The sequence below is a fragment of the Neodiprion lecontei genome, chromosome 7 (genome assembly GCF_021901455.1).
Source record: "Neodiprion lecontei isolate iyNeoLeco1 chromosome 7, iyNeoLeco1.1, whole genome shotgun sequence".
Lineage (NCBI taxonomy): Eukaryota > Metazoa > Arthropoda > Insecta > Hymenoptera > Diprionidae > Neodiprion > Neodiprion lecontei.
Window position 1 is genome coordinate 558,927 of NC_060266.1, and position 23,691 is coordinate 582,617.

A 23,691-nucleotide genomic window follows, 5' to 3' on the forward strand; every position below is an offset into this window, starting at 1 on the left:
TTTACATGACTGGAGTGTTGATCGAGTTGACCTAGCGAGAAAACAAAAAAAAAAAAAAAAGAATGAAAAAAAAAAGAGCCCAATCAGGAACACAGCGAGATAAAAGGCAATGGAACACTGGCCAGTTAAGGACAAAATGATCACGTGATATGAATCCTGTGTAGGATAGTGGGAAGATTGAAGTTCGCTGCTACGGATATTCTGAGTTTTTGCACACACCGTTACGTGGAGAAAGACCAACAATATCTAATAGCCGGGCCTGTTCTGCTCGTAGCTGAGGAAAAAGAAGGATTCGTTGGAACACTCTTTCGGTTGTACAATCTGCAAGAATATTTTTTTAATCGTGTGCAGTTATCGTCAAAATGGACCCGAGGTGTGTAGTCGGTACCCAGATATTTGTTTGTTGAAAATATATTTTATAGTCAGTCTAGAATAGAATTGTAATGTAAACGTTGGTACGAAGAGTGCCAGGCTTGAATAATCTTAACGGTTGCCTCATGTGTGCATTAAATTGTAAAATATCGGAATAATCGCGATAAGTGAATCGTTTCTTTGTTACAGTCAGCCAGGGCCCATCCACATACTCAATCTTCCGCAGGAAGTACTCGTGAACATTTTTCTCTGTTTTAATGCCAGAGAACGTCTAGAAGTCGCGAGGACTTGCACAGTATTTAGACATATTATACACCGTGATCCGGACGTATTGAGGTCAGTCTACTGTAGTGTGCCTGTGACAAAATTAATTATTTGCGTTCGCAGTACCTCGTTTGTTCGTTTCTAAGAAAAAAGTAGTTACAACAAGATTCAGTAGGTACCTACTGCCGCATCTGGTGATAGAGGACCGGAATGGTGCTGAAACGTTTTCACAAGTTGGGAGAGTTGGCAGAGTTTGTGCGATTCTGATTATGTTTCTTATTTTTTTTAAATATTTAAATTTTTTTTTTTTTTTATGTGAAACCATTCACCTTTTACAACGCATGACCAAAACTTTGTGCAGTGATGGATCTCGTCCATTTTTCCCCATCCTAATTTCGACTCGAATTTCAATGTATACAGGAATTTGGATTTTACCCCAAATGGATGGGTGACACAATTAAAAGAAATCAAGACATATTTTGTCAGTGAATACAGGATGCCGCATATCCGTAAAGTGAATATAAGTAACGCAACGTGCATGAAGCCGGGAAGGATGTTGAACAGGACGGTTGGCAGGGCATTGAATCTTGTCGATGTTAATATACACGGAATTATATTCGAGAATGTTGGAATTTTGGCATCTTTTCTTGCGCCCCTGCTACAACTTAGAAGGCTGGTTGTGGATTGGCCCGAGCCGGATGAAGATGTTTACAGGACCATTGATGTTATAGGAGGACCGTTAGGCAGGCTCAATTATTTAGGAGTAAGATTGAGCGTTTATAACACGAATTTACTTCCTGCTGTGCGATGCAGCTGTAGTGAGCTAGTGGAGTTCCGTATAGTCGAACTGACACGACAGGAGCGTGACGACATACTAGATATTCCGTGGGCTGAGGAGCGCCCAAATAGACTGCAGAAGCTTAGAATTGTTCAAGCTCAGGGATGGAAAGCGTGTACCACAATGAAGAGTAATATTTTTCATATGATTCCGGATTTACATCAGTGGACAGATTTTCAAGCGATTGGTAGTGCTGTTGCATTCAAAGGATTCTATCTTGGTATGTTTTCATAAACATTATTTTTTTATTTTTATAACAATCAGTCTGAAGAAAAGGACTGTCATTGTCGCTTTTAGTGACCCCTTCCATGTCCAAATATTGATATATAATTTGACATTCACGGGAATGTTCTGATGATTCACAGTTTTTGCAAATAAGGCTTTTGTCAATCGAAGACTTTCAAATTTTACAATTTGTGTACTGGAAATTTTCAAGCAGGACGTGAATTTTTTACGATACATCAAATGTCACTCACAGACGCTACGTGCTGACTGGTGCTGACTCTAAAAAGATGATTGCATCTGGTTGGAAAGAAAGGAAGCATAATTCTTGAAATATCACAATCGACTCGCGAACATAAGTTTCAACTTGTGATTTCAGAAAAAAATGTCGAAATTTGTCCTGTACTAGTAAGAACGCGAATACCACACGAGGCTCCGTATCACCATTTTCCTGATGTTATTCCGATTGTATGGTCTGTGCTTTCGGAATCCTTGTTGGAACAAGTGATAAGAATGAACCACGAAGACGTGCCGTTGGAATTCTGTTGTTTACGAAGAACAGGCTTAGGTGCATCAGCAAACGCCAGTAACTGGCCATTCATATTGAACATTAAAGAGGCAAAGGTAGAATCGTATGACGGGACATTACGTGGATGTGCACCATAGGAACCACTCTGACAATCGACGTGTGTACGCATACCCCGGATTGCCTGTAATTAGGAGTCCTTATGTTGCGCATTCACGCAATGTCCCGGTACGTTAATAGTCGTAGTATTTATTCCCCGCTCAACAGTGATGTTTAATTTTTTTTTTTTTTTTTTTTACCTGAATAGCGGGATGAGAGTAGCCTATTATTCACTCTCAACTGTTCTCCCCCAATCTGCGGGAAATATGAGATCATAACAATTTTTCAGTTTTCTCTGCTTTTCTTCATCTCTCTTAATCTCCAACTTTATTCCCTTGTTACGTAACGTACAATTAGATACTTTAAAGACAAGCGAAAAATAAGTTACCAATTAAATCGAGTTACAACGTTAATTAATGTCATCGATGTTTCAGCGGCTGCTGAAAGATCCCGAGTATCCGATAACTTTTTTGTACTTGGACCATCAGATTGATCCGTATTGCGATGCGCATTTAGTGGTATCGGCATTCCCAAGCTTGACAGATCTTATTTTAATTCGAATGATAACAGCAAACGGTAAAATGGAATTTCATATTCATGAACCACGTACATGTGTTTGTGCTAACTGGATTTCCGCAATCGACGTTAAATCGCGGAGTTAGATCATCAATTCATCCAAGTAGCGATGATACATGTATATATTAAAACTCATTATGCTTGCAGAGATTAGAGAAGCAGAGCACAGAAGTAGGCTACCCTTGAGAAGATCTCTCATCAGGCGAGTTCCTGGCGTACCTTTCGGGTTTGTGGATGACCCGATGGGCAACACGGATGGTTCTTTTAAACTTCTAGTGGAAAACACTCCGCTACTTCGGGATTTAACGATTTATTATTCGAGAGTGTGAGAACCAATCTCCGATACCTTACGCGTGTCTAATACGGATTACGAATCGAACAATATTTACATTATTTCAGCCCCGAAGAGCCGGACCCCGACTTTTGGGACTTGAGTGCTCTGAACTACATTCCAGAATGGCGGCATCTCACAGCCTTACGTTTGGCCTTCGTACCCACCATAGATGGAATAATTTTTCTCAGTATCGGAAGACAATGTCCAAACCTGGAGATAGTAGTGTTAGTCGGTCTGGCACAAGCGAGCAACACCACAACCTACGTAACAAATCTTTCGATAATGCTAAGGCAGTGTAGTAAAATAAAGCAATTCTCACTCGAAGAAGAGGACGTAACCGAAGCGATGTACCCGGTTATGCCGGGTGAAGAACCTGATTCGTTTCAATCGCTTGAATTGTTCGACGCTCTTGCCTGCAATGTAAAGCTCGAAATGGTTCATGTATCGCTTTACGAAAGAGGAATAGAACTCTTCGATTTGGTCGTAGCGATGGAAAACCTATTGAAGGTTTGCACGAGGTTGAATATATTAAAGTATCTCAACGTTTATATAGGAAATAATCCATCCGATGCGAATTACGTGATCAATGAGTTATGCAGGTAAAAATAATAAGTTTGTCATTGTTTTTGTATCGTAGAATTATTGCTTCGTTTTTTTTAAATTTCATATCTTCGCTCGGTTTATCGGCGGATAAATATATATTTTTGTTTGTCGCAGAATAAGGAATGAAGTCAGGCGTCCGGAATTGCAGTTCGCAATAAATTATGGAGTTTGTTATGCGCGCCCAGACGCTGAACCTATCGTTGAACCAAGACTTCCGGACATTATTTTTGAAGAGTGCCCACGTATACTTACTAAATCTTGAAGATCACGTGTGGGGAAATCCCTAATTTATAACTAACTAATTTATTCCTTCAAAAATATACCACACACAATATATATTATATAATGTACTATAAGTATAATACTGTTTGTCTTATATTTTGTTCACAAACCCATAGGTATGTTCGATAAATTTTATTTTTAATCAATAAACATAATACTGCTGTTTCAGGTATTACCTAGATACATAATTTTCGGTACAATATTGCAAAATCGCAGGATTTCTAAAGATTTCGCATACTAAATAATTTCTCCTGATTGCTCTATACACATATCACTTGCCATTTTCTTACGCACGTGCTTTGAGCCCGCGCCACGTTTTTTTTTTTTATCCGCTACGTGAACCGATCGACTCCTTTTAGCAATTGGAAAGATCAAGACTCTCATTTTTCAATAAACACTGGAATGTAAAAAAATGTGGCTAAACCGGCACCGCAAATAATTCGAAGACCTAACAATAAGTCATCAAATCCCCTTTCTTCAGTCTAACAGGAGTATTATTATTTTCAGTGAATTTCTGGAATCAGATTAATCATTTATTTACTTTCGTTGGAGATTTCGGTTCAAATCTGGTGCTCGTCGACGTAAGCTAAAAATCAGTCACCCAGCTTTTTCATCGGATTTTATCGCCAACTGTGGAACGTTTATTACCAAATGTATACGTACTACATACATAATATGATTTTACAAATGCAGCAGGGACAATTTCGATACCGGACAAATACTTTTTCACTCGTCGTCAGTCGCCGGTCATAAACATGTGGACGTCTTGCCCCGAACTAATCATTTTCGTCGTCCTTTCGGTGCCGACGATACCTGCGAGCTTCAACGCGTCGTATTTCGAGTATACCAACGTTACGGTCATGTTGCTGTCCGAGCCTGCGTTCGGATTCTGATTCGCTTTCTGCATTAGGTTGCAAATTTCGCTGTAAAAGTGAGGGAACGTCGGCGGTGCGAAGAATATGAGGTGCCTTATACCCTTGAGGCGTATCCTACGGAAGAAATGGAATCGCTCGGAGTAAATGAGGAAATGCGCGTCGCTGTGGTAAAACATGTCCCTCGCCCTGGCCACCTTTGCATCCTTCGAATACTCGCAGATCTGAACGAAGCTGAGCTCCTCTTTCTTGAAGTAGTTGCGAACTTTCACGAAGTCAAAATAGGACGGCACGTAGATAACGGTGTGATTCATTATGCTGTCCTTGTACTGGGGGAGAATCTTCGAGACGAAGAAAGTGAACCTGGCCTCTATGTCGTGGCCGTGGTCTCGGGAATCGAACCTGTGAAACACCTGGGGCACTTGAATCACCGTTTGGCAAACGGTCCCGGAAGTCACCGGGTTCACGACCCTCGCTTTTCCCGCGTAGTTGAAGCACCGCTTGTTGAATATCGCGTGTATCTCGGGTAACGGAACGCCGGAGAATATCAGCGTCTGCCGATAGAACTTGGACCAGCCGTTCACCACCCAGCTGCGAACGCGAGAGAAATCCGTCCCGTGGGATTCCTTTGGCTGCAGATGTGCGTGGTCGAGGACGTGCAGCAGGTGGTCCCAATTCTGCATCGCGAACACCTCCGTCTGGTCCATCACGAGCAACTCCACGGAAGCAAGGAAATCGTAATCTCTGTCGGGTTCGCCCTCGGCGCCGACGAGCATTCGGAGTCCCAGGACGGACGAAATGATTATGTCGGACGAGTAAAAGTCCGAATAGAGTTTCAACGTTTTCTTCGTCACGGATATGCCGATTTTAAAGGTATCGTCGACGTTTCCTTCGAACGTTTGCTCGTAATCTTCGGGCTTGGGATTTTTCCTCGGCATAGCGAGTTCGTTGCCACTGAAATCCTCCATGAATCGAAGTTTGTTCACCACGGACCCACCCTTGTCTTCCCCGATTAAAATCGCGATCAGTAGCCGAACGATTTTTAAACACGAGTGCCTGAAAGGGACTATTATAAGAACCTTCGGCCTGACCAAACCCTGATCCCGATATTCATCCGGTGTATCCGCTATCCCTGACTTCTTGGCTTTTGTCAGTTTCGCATTGTGATGCAAGACCTTGGTTCTGGTTTTTAAAACGTGATTAACCGCGTGCAAGCAATAAAGAAATCTAATTTGTTCGCCATTGGCGAAATTTCGCTCGTTGTAGCACAGATCTTGATAATTGTTAATTATGGTGAACAATTCTTTTTGCAACGGGGTTAAGGGACTAGGCTTAGACGCCAGACTGTCTTTAATATTATCGTAGTTTGCCTTGGAGATATTGCCTTGAATTTGTGACTTGATGAATAACTTGTCCCAGTCAACGTCGTCTATGACTTGCGGAACAGCTCCGTGTCTGGCAAATTGCTTGTCTTCCAATATCGAGACCTTGGGTCGTTTTCTAACAGGCTTAGAAAACTCATCCTCAACCTCTGGGATTTGAAACACAACGGTTCCGAGAGCGGGCCACTTCGATCTACTGGTGGCAGCCTTCTGAGGAGTTAGGGAAACGGATTTGTACAAGTCGTCGTCCAAATCGTTGAGCAGATGAATTGAAAACGGATCTCTGAGCTTCCCAGCATCTTCGCGCGCAGTCTCTTGATCCTCTTCCTCTTCCTCCCTCAAATTTATCTCGACATGTTCAGCGTCGCTAGCCTCGGAAGTGACGTGATCTACGCCCGAGTTTTTCGTCTTGAAAAGATTTTCTTCTTCGACGGAAGATTTCACCTCGGCTTCGTCGTCAGGCTCGGATTCAGACTCTGACTCACAATCGGAGTCAATGACAGGTTGCCTCTTAGTTTCAGCACCACCGATAGCTGAAAGCAACATTTTTAACGGATCCTCTCGTTCCTCTTCCGAACTCTCAGCCTCAAGTTCCAACTGTTTGCTCCTCTCCGCCTCTAATTTTCGCCTCCTATTTTCAATCTCTTCGTTCTTGGCATCACGTTCCTTGACATACGAGGCTTCCCTGATATTGAATTTACATTTTTTCACCTTAGGCTTATGCTCGAAACGTTTATCAAATTTTCGTCGATTCCCTCCGCGAGTCGGTTTTTTCCCACGAACCATTGTCAACCGTCCCACTTTCAATATCGCCAGCAATAATTCAATTCAAATGAACACGGCCTATCGACAACCAAAAACTGAACGCTTGCATTGGCAAGCACATGGTTTTCAGGTTAGGTTCCGTTGAGACAGCAGCACTGCGAACGAGGCGGCGGAGAAGGTTGGCACCAATGGATACCAAACATAGCAGACGACAAAGAGCGGGGAGCGTCGCCTTATTTGAAAACGAAATTGACACAGCGTATACGTTGCGGCATCTCCTCGAATGCACAGCGATCTCCGCGAAGCGAGGAAAGATTCGAGAATTTCACGGAGAATGATCCTTGTAAAAGTTATTGACGGAGCTGGTCTTGTCGATTGATGAATCGGACGAAACAGTTTTTTCCGAGCAGCTGCGATATTCCTGTCGACTAGGATGCGGCCAGAAGGAGGTGGTCGGTCATTACGAAACGGGCGAGTGGTACGATCAGTATCGTTCGAGCGACAGCGGCTGCTCGTTGACGCGACGAGGGACGGTTAAACGGTCGTCAACATGTGTGACAGGAAGAAGGAAGGAGCGATTAAATCAATTAGTAATTCAACCATCTGTTGAGAAAATATCCGGTTGCAGAGCGATATTATGTAGGATTGCCCGGTGTTGGCAGAGTGTCGGTCGGCTGGGGTGTGCGCGCGCACCAACAACACTGGAGCGAGCCGCGACGATCAGCTCGCAGACAATTTCGCTGCGGGTTCGGATCTTGTACTCGGGACTCGGCGATTCCGCGATATTGCATGGTGGTGGTGGTGATGGTGATGGTGGTGGTGGTGGTGTTGTTAAGAAAACAGTAACCACACTCTCGTCGTCGTTCGATCGAAGAGCCGGGATTGGTATAATCGCGGATCAATCGACGGTTAACTAAAATAGGAAAGGAAACACCCATTTCCTCGATTCTCATGAACTCCACCGTCGTTTCTCTAGTGGTAAGATGGCGGTGCAGCTCGATGGAGGGGGGAAGGACGACTTGAAAACACAATTTGTCACGCGAGAAGGAACGTACAAACTGATGACCCTCTCGGAGTACTCCCGACCTAACAGGGTGGGCTACACCAACAGCCAGGGCAGCGCCTCGGTCAGGGTGTCCTTCGTCACATTGCCCGATCCAGCCGATCCCACGGGAGCCCAGGGCCTCGGCGACCGCATGTGCTTCAACTTTGGCAAAGAATTATACGTATACGTTTACCGTGGCGTCAAGAAGGTACCTCCTCTTCTGCCACCTCGTTAAACCTGCCCTATTATCCCTGCGACTCTTTCGGCGCTAACTTAACGATACATAACCTCAAACAGCCCCCCTCCCCCCTCCGCCTCGTCGTTCCGACTCCATCTTCGCAACCACCACCACCACAACTCTCCAACCTCGTCATATTCTTCGCATTTCTACTTCACTTCGACTTTATCTATGTTACATTTACATTTACGTTCACTTTTAGTTCATCCTATGCTTTGTTGGCCTGTGTTATGCTGGTGAAAAAATTGATCAATGATAACACTAATAGAAACATGCAAACTTTTGTCAGGTTTCCTAATCTTGGCACACAGCTACGATTGCTTGGTTCTGAAATACAAATTCATTTTATAAGAGCTTAGGAACCGTTTTCTGAATAATTCTCATTCAAAATCTATCTCAAAGTATAATAGCAACTGTTTCAGGCTGTGGATCTCAACAAACCTGTTGACAAAAAGCTCTACAAAGGAACAAATCCAACCTGCCATAACTTCAACCAAACTACAGCCACTGCAGACAGCGCGCCACTGCTCGTCGGATTTTCCACAGGACAGATTCAGCTCATAGATCCAATTAAAAAGGAGCTTAGCAAACTTTACAATGAAGAGGTATGCATAACAGATCAATTCAAATCAAAAGCAAAAATCCATCCTATCCTGATGAGCAATATTCATTTCAATAACTGGGCAGCCAAAGCTAGGCACATTCTACGAGTAAAGGCTAGCTAAGGGCTCTTTGTCAGGCTTATTGCTGATTGCTGAATGACTGAGATACAGCACCGTTATTTTGCCGGCACGTGATAACCAGGCAATTAGCAACAGACACGTAATATGCTATCTGTCGCGACAAGTGAGAGTTTTTTTTGCTTTATTATCTGCCACAGATGGCTCCGCGTAACCCTACATCATTCAAGGTTGGCAGTACTGTTGTAACGCAACTATAACTTGATGAAATAATTAAACAGGCATTACATACTGTGTTATGCAATACTCCGCTTATCTCTCCGATCACTGACAATGCGCCAAGATACTAAGATCTCTGCGTATATTAAAGCTGTAATCTATTCGTATTTATTAGCTATGTTGTTATTCTCTACCAGTTGTAAAACCCTTTGACGAATAGATATGGCAAGGACTCGAGTTATTTAATTTACTGGGAAGATGTTGACATTAGTTGAAAGATAAACGCGACAAAGAATAATCAGCAACTGATGTTTGTAATTTCAGAGGCTAATCGACAAGAGTAAAGTGACCTGCATCAAATGGGTTCCGGGATCGAGCAATCTATTCCTGGTTTCGCATAGCTCTGGCCAACTGTACCTGTACAACGAAGAGCTGCTTTGTGGAACGACACCGCCTCATTATCAGCCGTTCAAATCAGGGGATGGCTATGCGATTCACACATGCAAAACAAAGTCCACAAGAAACCCCCTGTACCGATGGGTGATCGGCGCTGAGGGATGCTGTATAAATGAATTTGCATTCAGTCCCTGTGGCTCTAATTTGGCTGTGGTATCCCAGGATGGCTTCCTACGAGTTTTTCACTACGATACGATGGAACTAGTGGGATCGGCGAGGAGCTACTTTGGAGGATTCTTGTGCGTCTGTTGGTCACCGGATGGACGATACGTCGTAGTAGGAGGAGAAGATGATCTGGTGACGATATGGAGCTTCAATGAGAAAAGAGTCGTGGCCAGGGGCCAGGGTCATCACAGTTGGGTCAGTGTGGTCGCGTTCGATCCCTACACAACGTCCTACGGGGATCACGATCCAGATTTCAGTGGTTCCGACGACGAATCCATGCCTCACACTAATCACAATAATCACTTTCATGAGAAGCCCAACAGATTGTCGACAGTCTCCCAAGGTATTCATTCCAATAGAAATTCGTGCGGGTCGGAGCTAAGGGTGTCCGGAGGAACCTGCTACAGGCTGGGAAGTGTCTCCCAGGACACTCAACTCTGTCTATGGGATATAACCGAAGACGTTCTTCGGCCGCCAGTCAGTGCCAAGCAAAGGACGTCGACCGCAGGTTCGGGGACATTTTCGTCATCGGGAACATTTACAAGCGGGAATGGAGCAACGTCCAATCATAATTCCAACAATGCCAAGCATAACAATTTGAATAATATAGGTTTTAAAGAGAGCGCGAGTGGTAACAATGAAAGTAGTAATAATAGTATTAGCACCAATGCGGCAGTGTCTACCGTGAATTCATTGACTCAAAGGCTGGCGGGCTTGGGTTTCGGGGAGAGGAAAGGTGACAATCACAAAAGAAACTTTAGCCTAACGATGAGAGGAAGTGGAACGAGCAACAACGCGATACAAAATAATAGTGGGGAGAAATCTGGTAGTAACTCAAATTCTAGTAATTCAAACAGTGTTGGCGGGGGTCTAGGTACGAATAAAAAGTCCGGCGGTACGATGGACGATCCTATGAGATTGATAGGGACCGCCTGGTGTCCACGTTTCGACGAGTGCCCTGTTCTAGAACCATTGGTGTGCAAGAAACTGGCCCACGAGAGGCTGACTGAATTAGTGTTTAGAGAAGATTGTTTCGTGACAGCATGTCAGGACGGGTATGTCTACACGTGGGCGAGACCTGGCCACATGGTAGGTCCTCTGACGATAAGCAGCACCCTCCACAGGCCCCATCACCACACCAATCCTCATACCAACGCCAATTCTAATCGACCAAATGATCTCTGATGTAACCCATCTTTTATTGTTATTAAAACTCTATCGAATCGAGTTTATTAACTAATTATTAATCAATTAATTTGTATATACTAGAGATAGCTCAGGTCCGTAACTATATTGTTGGACAAATAATCAAAGGCCTGTAACTATTTTATCGAAGCCCTTGAAATTTATCTGATAACGACAAGCAGTAACTAACGTGACGGTCGTTGATGAAAATAAAAGGAACTAGAAGAATGTTACAGAACTTTCAACTATACTTTAATTCACTCCATACTGTATATGAATACAAATATTTACGAAGGAGCACGGATTGCGTGTGATACTGTCTCGTTTGGACGTCAATTGAAACATACTCGAAATTATCTGTTTTAGTCAGGCAGCGCGAGAGTTAGAGTCTGAGTATTAGAAAATCTCGACTACATGTTTTAATTTTGGTTGCAAAATTTGAGCTCTATTCTTGAACTAAGTAAAATTCACTTGACTAAACATCCAGTTTTCGTCTGAACGCAGTATTATCCCGACGCCCCTATCCTAATCAATGCGTTGAATTGAATATGTCAAAAAAAGAAGAGAAATGAGGAAGGAGGAAAATTGAAATCACGTTAAAAGAAGTCTAAATTATAGATTATATTTATGTCCGGTTTGCATCTCTGAGAGTGATATTGTTTATGCCCAGTAGAGGTCTGGTAGCCGGGCAGGTCCCACCCTCTCTCTCCCCGCTCTCCTATTTTCCGCAGGCCCGTGTAAAGTGTTACTAGCTTAGCTTAGCCAATCGTAGTAAAGCAATGAATTACATAGCGAGACTATTGTCCCAGAATATTAATAATGTGACATTTATTCCTTTGTTGGAAATGATGAATTGCCTTGTTGTAAAATAAAGCAAAAAGTTGAATGAAAAACTGCTGCTTGCTTCCTGCTTGAACTTACGTCTCTTTTTGTCCATCTGTTTCCTATTTTTAATTTCACTTTTATCCCTTACTTAACAAAGTTGCGTTCCTGCCGAATAGAAACATGCCGCTTATTCATATACCCAGATTTCAACAAATGTTAGCCTTTTGGTACAAAAACTTCACCTGTCTCACCAAACGTTTCCTTTGCTTGTACACCGATGCCGCTATTTAGATCTGTGTTAATTTTTCTTTCATAAAAAAATTAATATTCCCCGCGTTGCTTTTGGCTGACCCAAGAGGCCACGGATGCTGCCCTGAGTTTGCGCATGGTACGTACAAGACTTTAAATTTGTTTGATCCAGCTTTTAGCTTTTCCTATTTTGCTAATTGGAGATTTTCATAGCCGGTAGTCTCAAAAACAAAAAAAAAAAAAAACCCAGTAGCGTTATTTTATCGAGTAAAGTTAACCCGTTGTTTTTTTTTCTTGTATCTTCCACAGTATGAGGTTCTAACTTCGAGGTACATTCAATAATCCAAAGCATAAGCTTTAATAGTCATCACATCACATCAATGATCAACGATCCGGTCTAAGTTGATAAATTGAATTTCAGGGAAGCATAGGACAAATGGGAGCAGCTTTTCACGTAACGAGCCTAGTGGATGATGGCGGTACTATAGTGTAGCCACGGATGAACATCAACCAAACTTTCCCTGGGACAAGTTTATCATCCTACATCGAAACGCCACACTTTTGCCAGCAGAATATTACACTCCATTCCACTGCAGTTGTTACTTTACAATCAAGTATTATAACTCTAAAAGACTATTGTAAATTGATTCAAGTCCTATGCTATACATGTAGTATTATATACAAATCAAGTACGTCATTTCTTGTTCTCTTTCGATTAATCTAAATTCAGTTAAGATTTTCAATGGAATCTTCGATTTAATTTACATATGGTTTCATCAATGACCACATCGCGTGAAGCATGAAAAAGCTGCTATCGTTTCGTCTACCGATGATTAATCGTTGGGTCTAAGATCGAATTTTTAGTTGTCGATAGAAAACTTGAAATTCAGCACCATTTTCTCGTATAGGTAGATCACTTTTGTTACGATTATAGAAAACTAAATTTTGTCAGTGCATTGTCAATCTCGTATATTCTCATTTGTTCTTTAATCAATTAGCCAAAAAACTGTGTATGCAAAGCTCGGAAGTTCCTTTAGTAACTAGAATTTGAGATATAATTGTATGAGTGAGCGCAGCGGGGTGTCAAGCCAAAAAGTAATAAATATTGCAATTATAACTTGTCCGATAAAGTTATGCACTGTGTTGTAGGACAGATCGATTTAGCAAATCTAATATTCCACGTGGTGATACTGTACATTTTCAAGTACCCTAGTGCAAATTTGTCTCAAAGACAAAGATTTTACATAAATTCAGTATTAGGTTTTGAATTAGGTATAATATGCCTGCACGTTATTCCACGATACATTGGGTAAGTTGATTTTTCAAGTGAATTAGCATTGCAATGAATACGGTGATGCGAAAATAAAGACTTTAAACCGCAGTAAATTGTATGTTGGGGATATGCGCATATTACGTACAACTTGTATAAATTTACTTGTACAATTACGAAAACTTGATAAATTTCGTTGTAAGTTTATTAAAAAAATAACTAGTTTTGTTGCAAAATTTATTTTGCTACCACCGTCGACATATACGAGAGATTATACATATATACGACTGCGCAACGAGCATGATTAGCGAATTTTCATTTGTACGATAATATGCATACATTATTATGTGTACATTCTTTACGATCACTATAAATCAGAGCATTTAATTCTCAACTCGACGTTGTATCTTGTTAATATTTTCTCATCAATGACCCAACCCATATTTTCTGCAGCATGGATTCCTATTCCACTTATAGCCAGTACTATAAAGTTTTTTTGAAAATGCAACGCCAAGCAGAATTATATTTGATAGATTTTTATTTGCAGCAACTCACATATGTCTCGTTCGTTGATCTCTGCTCAGGATAAGTGATTATGTATTATCCGTTACGTTCTCTCCATGTTTCAAACCGCACATTGTTCCAACACATCACACACAAAATGCAACACACCATAGTGATCCGCGGTAACTTTTCATAGAAGGGAATTCAAAGAAATCGACTTTCAAAGCACACACGTTCAACAGTTTTTAGGAGAAATTCACTCACGGACTCAGCGGACCGATCACTAATACCCGATATTCTAGTCGTTAACAATAAAATGAAAAGTCGAAGACACTACCGAAACGGTTCCCGCCTGAACATTACTTAGCAGCATTTTTAAATAAATGAACGTCGTGTCGGTGGATGTCCGTATTCAAAACGTCCGTTTATGCGGATCATATTGAAGTTAGTAACGTTATCGTAACGATTCATGACGACGAAAAACCGTTATTTCGCGATTTTAGAATTTTCTGGAATTCAGTAAACTGCAATGAAACAAAACACACTCATATTTCGAAATCTTGGTGGTTCCTTAAAAATCATTGTAAAATCAAGAGAATAGTGATTTTTTCCCGTTACCAACTTCAATTTTATTGTTTATGCGATATCGTTGTGAAAATAGACTACGAATTTTAATACGCGTATAACAAATAATGCAAAGCCGTATATCCTTGCGTGATGTCGAATTTTGTTACTTGAAAATCAACAAGCCTAGTTGATGCACGTAGTTGTTTGTGGCGGGAACACTGATCTCTATATAACACAAACATGGATCAAGATGGCCGGGCGATAGGTCGATTCGATATTTTCGGCGGAATTTACTACAAATTAAGCTAGTAGTACAAAGAAAATCACGAAACACTAAGCCAAAACACTTGGTCCAAACTACGTGCAGTCGAGCGGAAGTCGCGACAACCGGATGATAGCCCGCGCAGCACACCGGCAATGATAAATCGACTCGCGACTAATGTCACACCGGTCTGGTTTTGTTTACATGCGGGACCCGTGCGCTCATCGAAAATGTGACGTAACGCAGGTAGGTTGAGGTTTATGTATAATGTTTGAATTTTGCATGATTGACCCTCAATTTTTTTCTTTTTTTCTATGCCCACATCCCTCGCAATGAGATTCAAATTTTTATGCACAAAAGAAAATCTGTCTTTATAATTCTGATGTTTTATCTGTCAAAATTTCAAGCTGTGACATTTTGGCTTTTTGCTAAATAAATTTCACGCGTTTATATATTCCTCAGTTTACTGACCAACATGAAGAAATTTCAGATCGTACGGGTAAACAGCGATTCTGTTCACAAGGCTGAATTGCAAACTGGTGCCAATGAAATCGATGTCAGAGTCCTTACTGGGGTAAAAAACAGTGGGCCTCATTCTTTAATATTTAAGCAACTAAACATTGCCAGTGAACAAGCAGTAATAGTGGTTGTATGGAAAAAAAACACACCTCTCTCTACACACTTTCGTTGTAATTATAACTAGAATATTCAACTTCTCAGTGCAAGGACGAAGACGTCCGGAAGCACGCCATTACTATTGATGTTACAGCTGAAGGAGATATGACAATAAGTCCGGTATGCACAAATACTTTGTTTAGATATTAATCTTTCCTTACAGTCAAACCTTTGAATCCAGGTAAAAACTCCCGAATCTCTAAAATTATTGGATATGGCCAAGAGTTATTCACTCGAAACAATACGACATTACCTTTTCTTATTTTTCATCCACAAGTTGACCTCGTGCTACAAGAAATCACCTGGTTCATCCGGATGGGTACAACTTGAGGTGGGTTCAACGGTTCCCATTCACGTGGGGGATCTTTTTTCTTTGCTGAGCGACAAACACTGGTTCAAGGTTGTTCACGTTGACGCAACTATGGAGGATAATGAATCTGGATGTAAGCGAAAGGTGGGTAGTGGCTATCTTGCTATTCTTTCGAACATGTTCTTATCATGTTTTATGAGTCAATGAAATAAATTTTACCAGTCATTCGAGAAGTCGACTGACGAACCGTCTGAGAAAAAAAATCGACTAGATGGAAGCATAGAGGCAATATTATCCCCGAATGGAAATCTTGACGCTGTTCCTAGTAGTATAGGGGTGGATCCAGGGCAGGAGGAATTCAATCCTTTGGACTACGAGGACACAGCTATTGTGGCTGTCGAACAAACTACAAATGATATCTATGGAGCTAGGTTTTCATTATTGCTTTACTATTATGGTCATGAATATATATATTACTTGGAGAAAATTTTTTTGAACGATTCGAGTAGCAATACTAACGATCAGCTTTTTTATTTCCAAGCGTACCGGAGGGAGGAAAAATGGTGGATGAGGCATTAGCGACGAGGCCACAAGCTTCCAGTGCGAAAAGTATGACTGAATCTGATGAACACGATTATTCGCCAACCCCTGCAGCTGCTAAAACAGCAGAGATTCCAACAGAGGATAGGAGTGCTGCAGAGTGTGCAGAGGTTATAGGTCTCGACGAGGCTGCAAAGAAAATAAAATGGGACTGTGGGCAACACTTTAGCGATCGTAACGAACAAATTACTGCCAATTCAAATAGAGCACCAGATACAGACCAACATACTACCGTCTCTACATCCAATACTGATACAGCTGTAAATGTGGCTGCTACAGTCTCATCCTCTCCTACGAGGAACAGATGCACATACGGGACTAAATGTTACAGGTATTATCATGCATTACATTTTCCTCGGATTCTGAAAGCATTTGAAATTGTAAATAGTGATGTCAGTGATCGAGAGAAATCTGCGTTACAGAAAAAATGAGGAACACAGGGCACAGTTCAGCCACCCTGGTGATTCGGATTATGCCGCTTTGGACGATAGGCCGGAATGCCGTTATGGAGTACGATGTTACAGAAAGAATCCACAACATAGGAAAGATTTCAAACATACGATTCAGCGGAGGAGGCGACCCCAGACGCCGATACGAGCAAAGACTCCTGAAACAACATCTGCTACAGATCAATCATCTCCAGAGGAATCTATCGACGAATCAGAGTACGAACCTTCATTTTGTACAGATAGTTCGGATGAAGCAAAAAGTGATTGGGATAAGTAAGGAGGCTGGTGCGACCTTCAGTGTCTTAATCCATATTGTACTTGTATTCAAATTGTCGGTGCTAGTGAAAAACTTGTACAAATGTATTTTAATAATAAATATCATTTTTTACTAACCATGTTGCCAAGTCTTTACAGATTCTTGTCACTTGATTGTTCAGTTCAATATTTGTACATATTTAAAAACTGGGAAAGTTTGCAGACATGCCATTCGGTACATTTACTGATCTCGGCGATGTTAATGGCTAAAACGGATGATACCCTTCGTCATCTTCGGCTGCATATTCATTGGATGCTCCGATCGCTACGTCGGCAAGCATGTGTTTCGGTATCTCGGAGCCTCGTACCTTGACCGTATAGCAGACATTCTCCATTTTAATTAAACTCTGCTTCAACGTGTACAATTTCCTATTTATTTCTTTACCGGACGACCCGACGCAGCCAAGGAATCCGATGTAGATACTTCTGACAAAATTGCAGGTTTGGAAACAGCTGGCTATGTCACCTGATCCCAAATTGCTTATACACTTTCGCATTAGCTCTCCAGTAAGATCGGCTATACCCAATATATACTCGTGTGGCGTTAGCATGGTTCTGATTTCTCTGGAAGTGTAAGCCGCTGGTTCCAGAGCTCCATCCCAAGGGGTACTTTTTATTTCGCAAGGAACAACGTAGATCAGAGATCTCTCCAAGTCCTTCCAGTCATCCAGCTTATTGCTCTCGAGATATTGATAAAAGGTGACAGCCTCTATATATTCCTGAATACCTGCGGTATAAGCCCGCAAATACTGAAACGGGTTCTGGCCATCCAGCTCCTGAGCAATACTTTTGAACAAAGTCTTAGCCAGAACGTCGAGCCGAGTCTTGGCCTCTCCGAGAACCGCGTCCCGTTTGCTCTCCTTGTCGAACGTATGGAGAAGAAATATAATTCTCTTACTCTCGATGGTGATGTCGCGGCTCAGTTTCACTACAGCCTCGTAACGATCATGTTTACTGTCCAATTCTGCGGCGTATACTCGAAATTGCTTTATCACTAAAGAGTTTTCATTTATGTTCTCCAGTACCTCGCGCCCTTTGTCACCGACAAGAATCTTACTATTTTTGTGCCCAAAGTATTGGCCTCGATTTCTTCTCCCCCCACCCGAACCACCTGGAAATAATATATTCATAAGTGAAAACTGCGAAAATTAAGGGCAACAAGAGCCAGCGTACTTTTGACATTTCTCGGGCCGTGTTGTGTGGGAAGACTTGTCACCCTCTGACAAGCCGACAGCTATTATACATTATCACTCACCTCGACTATGCGACATCGTGATATAATTTCGATGCCGATTCTCCAATTCGCTTTCCGGTTACAGGGAAACTTTTCTCTGTTCTCGGTGTGATGGCACTCGAATGCACGGTAGCAAACAATAGCTTTACCTTAACCAATACAATGCGGGCTCCGAATGCCTTGCAACAAATTGCGACAATCTTATTTTATTACATTGCAGTACGGCTTATCGCTGAGAGTTGTAAAACCGTCTGAGATCGCTACTTCGGCTCTAATCAAGTCTTTTGGCAGATGTTACGAATAAATAAGTAAATAAGTAAGCGTATTTCGTTAAGGAGTCGTAATGTTACCGGTGTGTTTCCAGTGTGGCAAAATCCGCAGGCTATTATTGGTCGGAGCCGACGGCCGGCTGTCCGTGTGTGTTTGTGATGTCCTCACGGGGCTTTCGTGCTGTGCAAGGTGAGCTTTGGTTCGCCTCTTCCGTCAAATCCATAGCCTCAAGTGTCAGACGACGTGGCCGACGAAAACATGGCGATGGCAGTGTCAGCGCTCGAACTCTACCTTGGCGATGTGCAAGGCTGACGACAAAAGAATTCCAACCGAAAAAACGTTAACGCGTAAATGTCCAGGGGTTACCTGGTCTCCCGGGACTCACTCTCTACCTATGTAAATACATACCTGCGTAATTATTTATTTACAAAGCTGATCAGTCTTTTCGTAAGGCTTCAAAATGGGGTTGTGCAAATGTCCAAAGAGAAGAGTTACGAATCAGTTTTGTTTCGAGCACCGCGTCAACGTCTGCGAGCATTGCATGGTCACGAATCATCCCAAGGTAAGTGTCGTCCCTTTTCTATGATCAGCCGCAATTGCGCGGTCCATTCCTAGCCTCACTTTTCTCCAAGTTGACAAATGTTTAAACTGCACATGCCTTACAGTGTGTAATTCAGTCGTATCTTCACTGGCTGAAGGACAGTGACTACAGTCCGGCCTGCACCCTGTGCTCAGGAGCGTTGACGGATGGGGATTGCGTCAGGCTGACGTGCTACCACATCTTTCACTGGGCCTGCGTAGATGCCTATGCCAGAAATCTACCAGCTACAACTGCACCCGCGGGATACACGTGTCCAGTTTGCGGGATTGCCATTTTCCCACAGCCAAATCTAGTTTCCCCGGTCGCGGACGTCCTCAAGGAGAAACTCGCCGGAGTCAATTGGGCGAGGGCTGGTCTCGGCTTGCCATTGGTTGGTCATCATTTTATTTGCACAGAAATTAATTTCTCCTGTGTTAGTTTAGATTTTACTATTGTGCATGGATGATTGAATTTCCCAAAGGCTTCTTGGGATTTCACAAAAATTCTACCTCTTGATCCGTCTCGTGACTGTAACAGAGATTCACTCTGAGGTTTAATTTTTTTTTAGTTGAGCGACGACAGGGAGCAAAAACCGACCCAGGAACGTAAGGTCTCGGTGACCGAGATGTCTACCTCTTACCAAAACCACACAGCTACAGCCTTGCCGAGTGTAGCGACCCCTCGGACTAGCAGCAATATAAACTTGATCAATTCCGGCGGTAGCAGCAGCAGCAGCAGCAGCATTCACTCGACAGTGCAGAAATCTGGACCCCCCTATTCCGTTGTGAATGTAGAACCTTCGATGCCTTTTTCAAATCAGGCAAGCAAGAAAGTTTTCGAGGCGTACGATGACCCGAAGGACTTATCCTATGACCATGACGAAAACAAGTATCAGCGAAAATCCGCGATTGAATGGTTCATGAGATGGTGGAAATTAATTTCTAGAACTCCGGCACGCAGGCGAGGCTCCTCTGGATCGTTGTACAAGCGATATGTTGTGGTTACCGTACTGTTAGTCCTAGCATTTGTTGGTATAATTATGTTATTCTCGTGGCTTGGCAGAATAGCTACCGATGGAGACCCTAACTTTGATGTAAACAGGAACAATCTAGTGAGAGTTGAAAGGCGACAAGAATAGATATTATAAGATAATATAACAGTAACAATATTGTGTGAACGTAACAACGAGTCCATAACAGTAGGCGTACAATCGTGTTACGATGGCCGTTAAGATCGGAAGAACCGAGGTTCACTTATCTCGTGGTCGTCGATTTGGACCGAGCAACGTAAATGATTAATTACTGTTCTTACGTTGATTATTTTAACGAAAAGTATATAATTTACATATAACGATAAAAATAAATTGTATATTTCCATTAATCGTGCAGTACGTAGCATATGTCGACTCAGCGAAGTACATTTCCATGCGAATTTACTTTTACTTTTCATTCACATGTACGCTTCTGGTAAGCCGACATTATCGTTACACGATAGCTATAAATATTTGGATGTCAAAGAAAAAAGCGAATCTTCTGAAATTTGAATTAACAAAGCATAATACGAGTGTGAAATAAAACAATTCACCTACACGTGTAAGAATACTCTGAATCGTAAATTTTTGAATATTTCACTGTTATCTCGTCGATCTGTAAGTGGTTCAGAGTCCTCCATCGCTCGATATCTGATTGAATCGGAAATAGTCACAAGCTTTGGCATCTTCATAAATTAACATACATCGTCCAAGTATTTGTTATTGAAATCAATCCTGCCGGGTCGATGTCGGCGGTAAAGTCATGAAATATTCAAACAGTTTTCCAGCCTCGTACCGAGAAATTCACCTTCGGCTCGCTCGCGATAAAGTAGTTCTAGGAGATATCATAACCAGATCGGAAGTGAAAAAATGTATTCAGCGACTGCGTTCTCGGGTACCATTGCGTTATTGAATTTCGTTGACGCGGCAACTTCTAACGCGGATTTCGGCGTCCCTTGCAATTTACCATAGTATTTTTATAACTGCACCGGCTGTTATTCTCGTAATATTACGCCTGTTCAGATGTTGGCGAAATTTCATGAACGCATCGGCAAATTGTGGTGGGGACGGTAAAGAATGCTATCTGAAACGAAATGAGGGAGGCATAAGAGCAGGAGGTACACTCGCTGATTCACCCGCGACAGCGAAGGATTCCCAGACTCGATCTGTTCCCCGCTTACGGCGGATCGGCTCGCTCGTTCTCAACGGAATCACGTAAATAATAACGCATATTTTGCACGCGGATTTGATTGAGATGAAGGCCCTGCAGATTTGGTCCAGAAAATTGTATCTGAAAAGCTTGACACTCGGATTGGGGAGTACTGCCGGGCTGTTTTGTCTCTACGAGAGCGGTCACAGACTTGTTGCCACCACGATTACCGTTCTTGGCTTGGGTACGTTTTCAAATTTGCATCGTCTCGCATCTTCCCAAGTATTTAGTTTGTCGAAATTACGTCGGCTTTAATTAGGCAAATGATCGTTGACATTTCGTCAAGTGTGCTACCTGGGTTGTTTCATTCTCCATCCGTTGTTCATCTTCGCGATCGGCTGACAACCCTCTCCAAAACCTCGGCAGGCATCCGGGCTCTAAACCTGATTTACGTGACTTTTATTTTTACGACGCGATTTAGGAACTGCATACCTTCGTTGGAGGAATGCGACGCGCTTACCGATTCACTCGAAGCACGCGGTGATCGTAACAGGATGCGACTCGGGGCTCGGATACAGCTTGGCTCTGCACTGTCGTGCCCTGGATGCAACGGTAATCGCTGGGGTCTTACAGCCCGACGGCCTCGGTGCTCGGGATCTGACACGAAATGGGATCAACGTTATTCCCTTGGATATAACCAGGAGCGAGAGTATCGCGCAATTTGGAACCGAAGCTCGGGAGCTGATGGCCCAGGAGAAACTTGGTAAGTGCAGTTTAATTAAGTACAAGCCAGACCTTACAACGCTGGCCGTGGAAGTGTAACATCGAAAGTTTCGCAAATTCGCTACGCAGATCTTCGCGCTCTCGTGAACAACGCTGGGATGATGATTTTTGGCGAATTCGAATGGCAGACCGAAGAGCAAATGCGACGTCAGGTCGAAGTAAATCTCCTCGGAACGATGGGAATAACCAAGGAGCTTATGCCGGACGTCAGGTCAACAAGGAGCAGAATCATCGTCGTCACGAGTCACTGCTCGAGCCAGCCTTTGCCCGGCGTTGCGACGTATGCCGCGACGAAAGCCGCGCTTTCGGCTTGGACGACGGCACTTAGGATCGAAGTTTCCAAGTATGGAGTCGAGGTCGTCTGCTTTGTGCCAGGTAAGCACTTTGTCATACGCCGATCATCATCCGCGTCCAAAGTCGACCATCCGCATGTAAAAATTTTCAACAATCTTCAATTTCAGGATCATTCACCAAGGACAGTAATCTACTCTCGAGACAGAGCAAATACTTCGCGGACATGGCGAACGCGATGAAGCCAGAAGCGAGAAGCTTTTACGGTAGCTATTTCACGAGGTACAGCCGTTATCTTTCCGAAATGTCGCGAGAGATCGCGCCGCATAAGATAGAGGATCCCCTGCTTTATCAAACCTTCGACGGCGCTTTAATGGACGTCTATCCTCGCAGCGTCTACAAGTATGCGAATCTTTCTTGCATCGCTTATACGCCGTTGTCCATTGTCGTGGTGATAATAATATCTTCCGGCACTGTCGCTGTTTCAGATGTGAACCGTGGAGATACACATTTTATCACCTGCTCTTTAGTACTACACCCACGTTCGTTCGCGATAGGTTGGTGGAGAAATTCGTTTCGATGCCGAGATGGAATTCTTCTATGGAAGAGGCGGAAGAGAGTGCGATGGTACCGGAACTTGAGAACGTCAAACCTTATCAGTCTGATCTTATGCCAAACGATGAAACGGTCCCCAGTTCTGTAAAATCTATTCCCGAAGATGTGTCAACGCAGAAAAGTGATTTGAATAACTTGACCAAGGGGAACAACTTACCACGGTGATGCTACTGGCTACTGTACGTTAGGCCGTCGCATTCACGATCACATTAATCTCTCATTCGTAATCCCGATACAATGATAAATATGCGTGGTGTATACTGTCGAAAGAATTCATAACGTTAATAAACCTAATACACAGTTTGTCTACCCAACAGTTTAATAATTATACATGCATTTGTAATGAATTATGGTGCGTTTTACTCGATACGTTCGTCACTTTTTCACCCCGCCCAACTGTTCTTGATCTTTATCCGATTTTTGATCGTCTGACTAATTGCTGTCGCGTTTAAATTTATCGTAAGACCACCAAAGCCACTTGCGTGGACGTTCAGAGGACGTCAACTTCACACTTGACTGATTCACATCCCTTATTTCTTTGCAATCATCTATATATATTTATATATAGATAATAATCATTTAGAATAAC

General features: G+C 42.6%; 8 protein-coding genes across 16 annotated transcripts in view; 5 read left to right on the forward strand and 3 right to left on the reverse strand.

Annotated features, from left to right (window-relative positions):
• Nucleotides 1–102: 102 nt before the first annotated feature.
• On the forward strand, nt 103–4,278 carry LOC107216915. Its single transcript, XM_015654250.2, has 8 exons — nt 103–373; nt 562–708; nt 1,057–1,694; nt 2,076–2,320; nt 2,756–2,897; nt 3,045–3,222; nt 3,297–3,830; nt 3,949–4,278. The coding sequence occupies exons 1-8, from the start codon at nt 363–365 to the stop codon at nt 4,094–4,096; spliced, it is 2,043 nt and encodes a 680-aa protein (XP_015509736.2). The 5' UTR covers nt 103–362; the 3' UTR covers nt 4,097–4,278.
• LOC107216887 overlaps nt 3,633–23,691 on the reverse strand; it is a 22,958-nt gene continuing 2,899 nt past the window's right edge. Inside the window, exons 6-8 of the mRNA XM_046745197.1 lie at nt 23,413–23,650; nt 10,845–10,848; nt 3,633–3,644 (exon numbers count right to left, since the gene is read on the reverse strand). Coding sequence (XP_046601153.1) covers nt 23,535–23,650 — 116 coding nt within the window. The 3' untranslated portion in view covers nt 3,633–3,644; nt 10,845–10,848; nt 23,413–23,534. The remainder of the gene's footprint in view (nt 3,645–10,844; nt 10,849–23,412; nt 23,651–23,691) is intronic.
• Nucleotides 4,407–16,716, reverse strand: LOC107216914 (U3 small nucleolar RNA-associated protein 25 homolog). Of its 2 annotated transcripts, XM_046745166.1 has the most exons (2): nt 16,607–16,716; nt 4,407–6,949 (listed from the first exon to the last, which is right to left on the reverse strand). In XM_046745166.1, the coding sequence occupies exons 1-2, from the start codon at nt 16,610–16,612 to the stop codon at nt 4,853–4,855; spliced, it is 2,103 nt and encodes a 700-aa protein (XP_046601122.1). In that variant the 5' UTR covers nt 16,613–16,716; the 3' UTR covers nt 4,407–4,852. The 2 variants fall into 2 exon arrangements, with proteins under 2 accessions (XP_046601122.1, XP_015509735.1); XM_015654249.2 differs by lacking the exon at nt 16,607–16,716 and having other exon boundaries at nt 4,407–7,446.
• Nucleotides 7,618–13,827, forward strand: LOC107216906 (WD repeat-containing protein 20). 3 transcript variants are annotated; one of them, XM_046745173.1, is made up of 4 exons: nt 7,618–8,388; nt 8,829–9,023; nt 9,642–11,027; nt 12,619–13,827. In XM_046745173.1, exons 1-4 carry the CDS (start codon nt 8,119–8,121, stop codon nt 12,688–12,690), a joined length of 1,923 nt encoding a protein of 640 aa, XP_046601129.1. In that variant the 5' UTR covers nt 7,618–8,118; the 3' UTR covers nt 12,691–13,827. The 3 variants fall into 3 exon arrangements, with proteins under 3 accessions (XP_046601129.1, XP_046601128.1, XP_015509726.1); XM_046745172.1 differs by lacking the exon at nt 12,619–13,827 and having other exon boundaries at nt 7,620–8,388; nt 9,642–12,016; XM_015654240.2 differs by lacking the exon at nt 12,619–13,827 and having other exon boundaries at nt 7,622–8,388; nt 8,841–9,023; nt 9,642–12,016.
• LOC107216872 lies at nt 14,778–17,226 on the forward strand. Of its 6 annotated transcripts, none has more exons than XM_046745184.1 (7): nt 14,778–15,046; nt 15,282–15,374; nt 15,521–15,595; nt 15,753–15,929; nt 16,020–16,216; nt 16,327–16,716; nt 16,808–17,226. In XM_046745184.1, the coding sequence occupies exons 1-7, from the start codon at nt 14,978–14,980 to the stop codon at nt 17,109–17,111; spliced, it is 1,305 nt and encodes a 434-aa protein (XP_046601140.1). In that variant the 5' UTR covers nt 14,778–14,977; the 3' UTR covers nt 17,112–17,226. The 6 variants fall into 6 exon arrangements, with proteins under 6 accessions (XP_046601140.1, XP_046601138.1, XP_015509676.1 ...); XM_046745182.1 differs by having other exon boundaries at nt 14,781–15,046; nt 16,008–16,216; XM_015654190.2 differs by having other exon boundaries at nt 14,782–15,046; nt 15,263–15,374; nt 16,008–16,216.
• On the reverse strand, nt 17,137–18,752 carry LOC107216889 (translin-associated protein X). The gene is made up of 2 exons (XM_015654209.2): nt 18,405–18,752; nt 17,137–18,260 (listed from the first exon to the last, which is right to left on the reverse strand). The coding sequence occupies exons 1-2, from the start codon at nt 18,418–18,420 to the stop codon at nt 17,356–17,358; spliced, it is 921 nt and encodes a 306-aa protein (XP_015509695.1). The 5' UTR covers nt 18,421–18,752; the 3' UTR covers nt 17,137–17,355.
• On the forward strand, nt 19,075–20,613 carry LOC107216888 (zinc finger protein-like 1 homolog). The gene is made up of 3 exons (XM_015654208.2): nt 19,075–19,215; nt 19,319–19,624; nt 19,802–20,613. Exons 1-3 carry the CDS (start codon nt 19,114–19,116, stop codon nt 20,369–20,371), a joined length of 978 nt encoding a protein of 325 aa, XP_015509694.2. The 5' UTR covers nt 19,075–19,113; the 3' UTR covers nt 20,372–20,613.
• On the forward strand, nt 20,971–23,449 carry LOC107216886 (retinol dehydrogenase 7). Its single transcript, XM_015654206.2, has 5 exons — nt 20,971–21,657; nt 21,895–22,176; nt 22,266–22,571; nt 22,658–22,889; nt 22,976–23,449. The coding sequence occupies exons 1-5, from the start codon at nt 21,519–21,521 to the stop codon at nt 23,265–23,267; spliced, it is 1,251 nt and encodes a 416-aa protein (XP_015509692.1). The 5' UTR covers nt 20,971–21,518; the 3' UTR covers nt 23,268–23,449.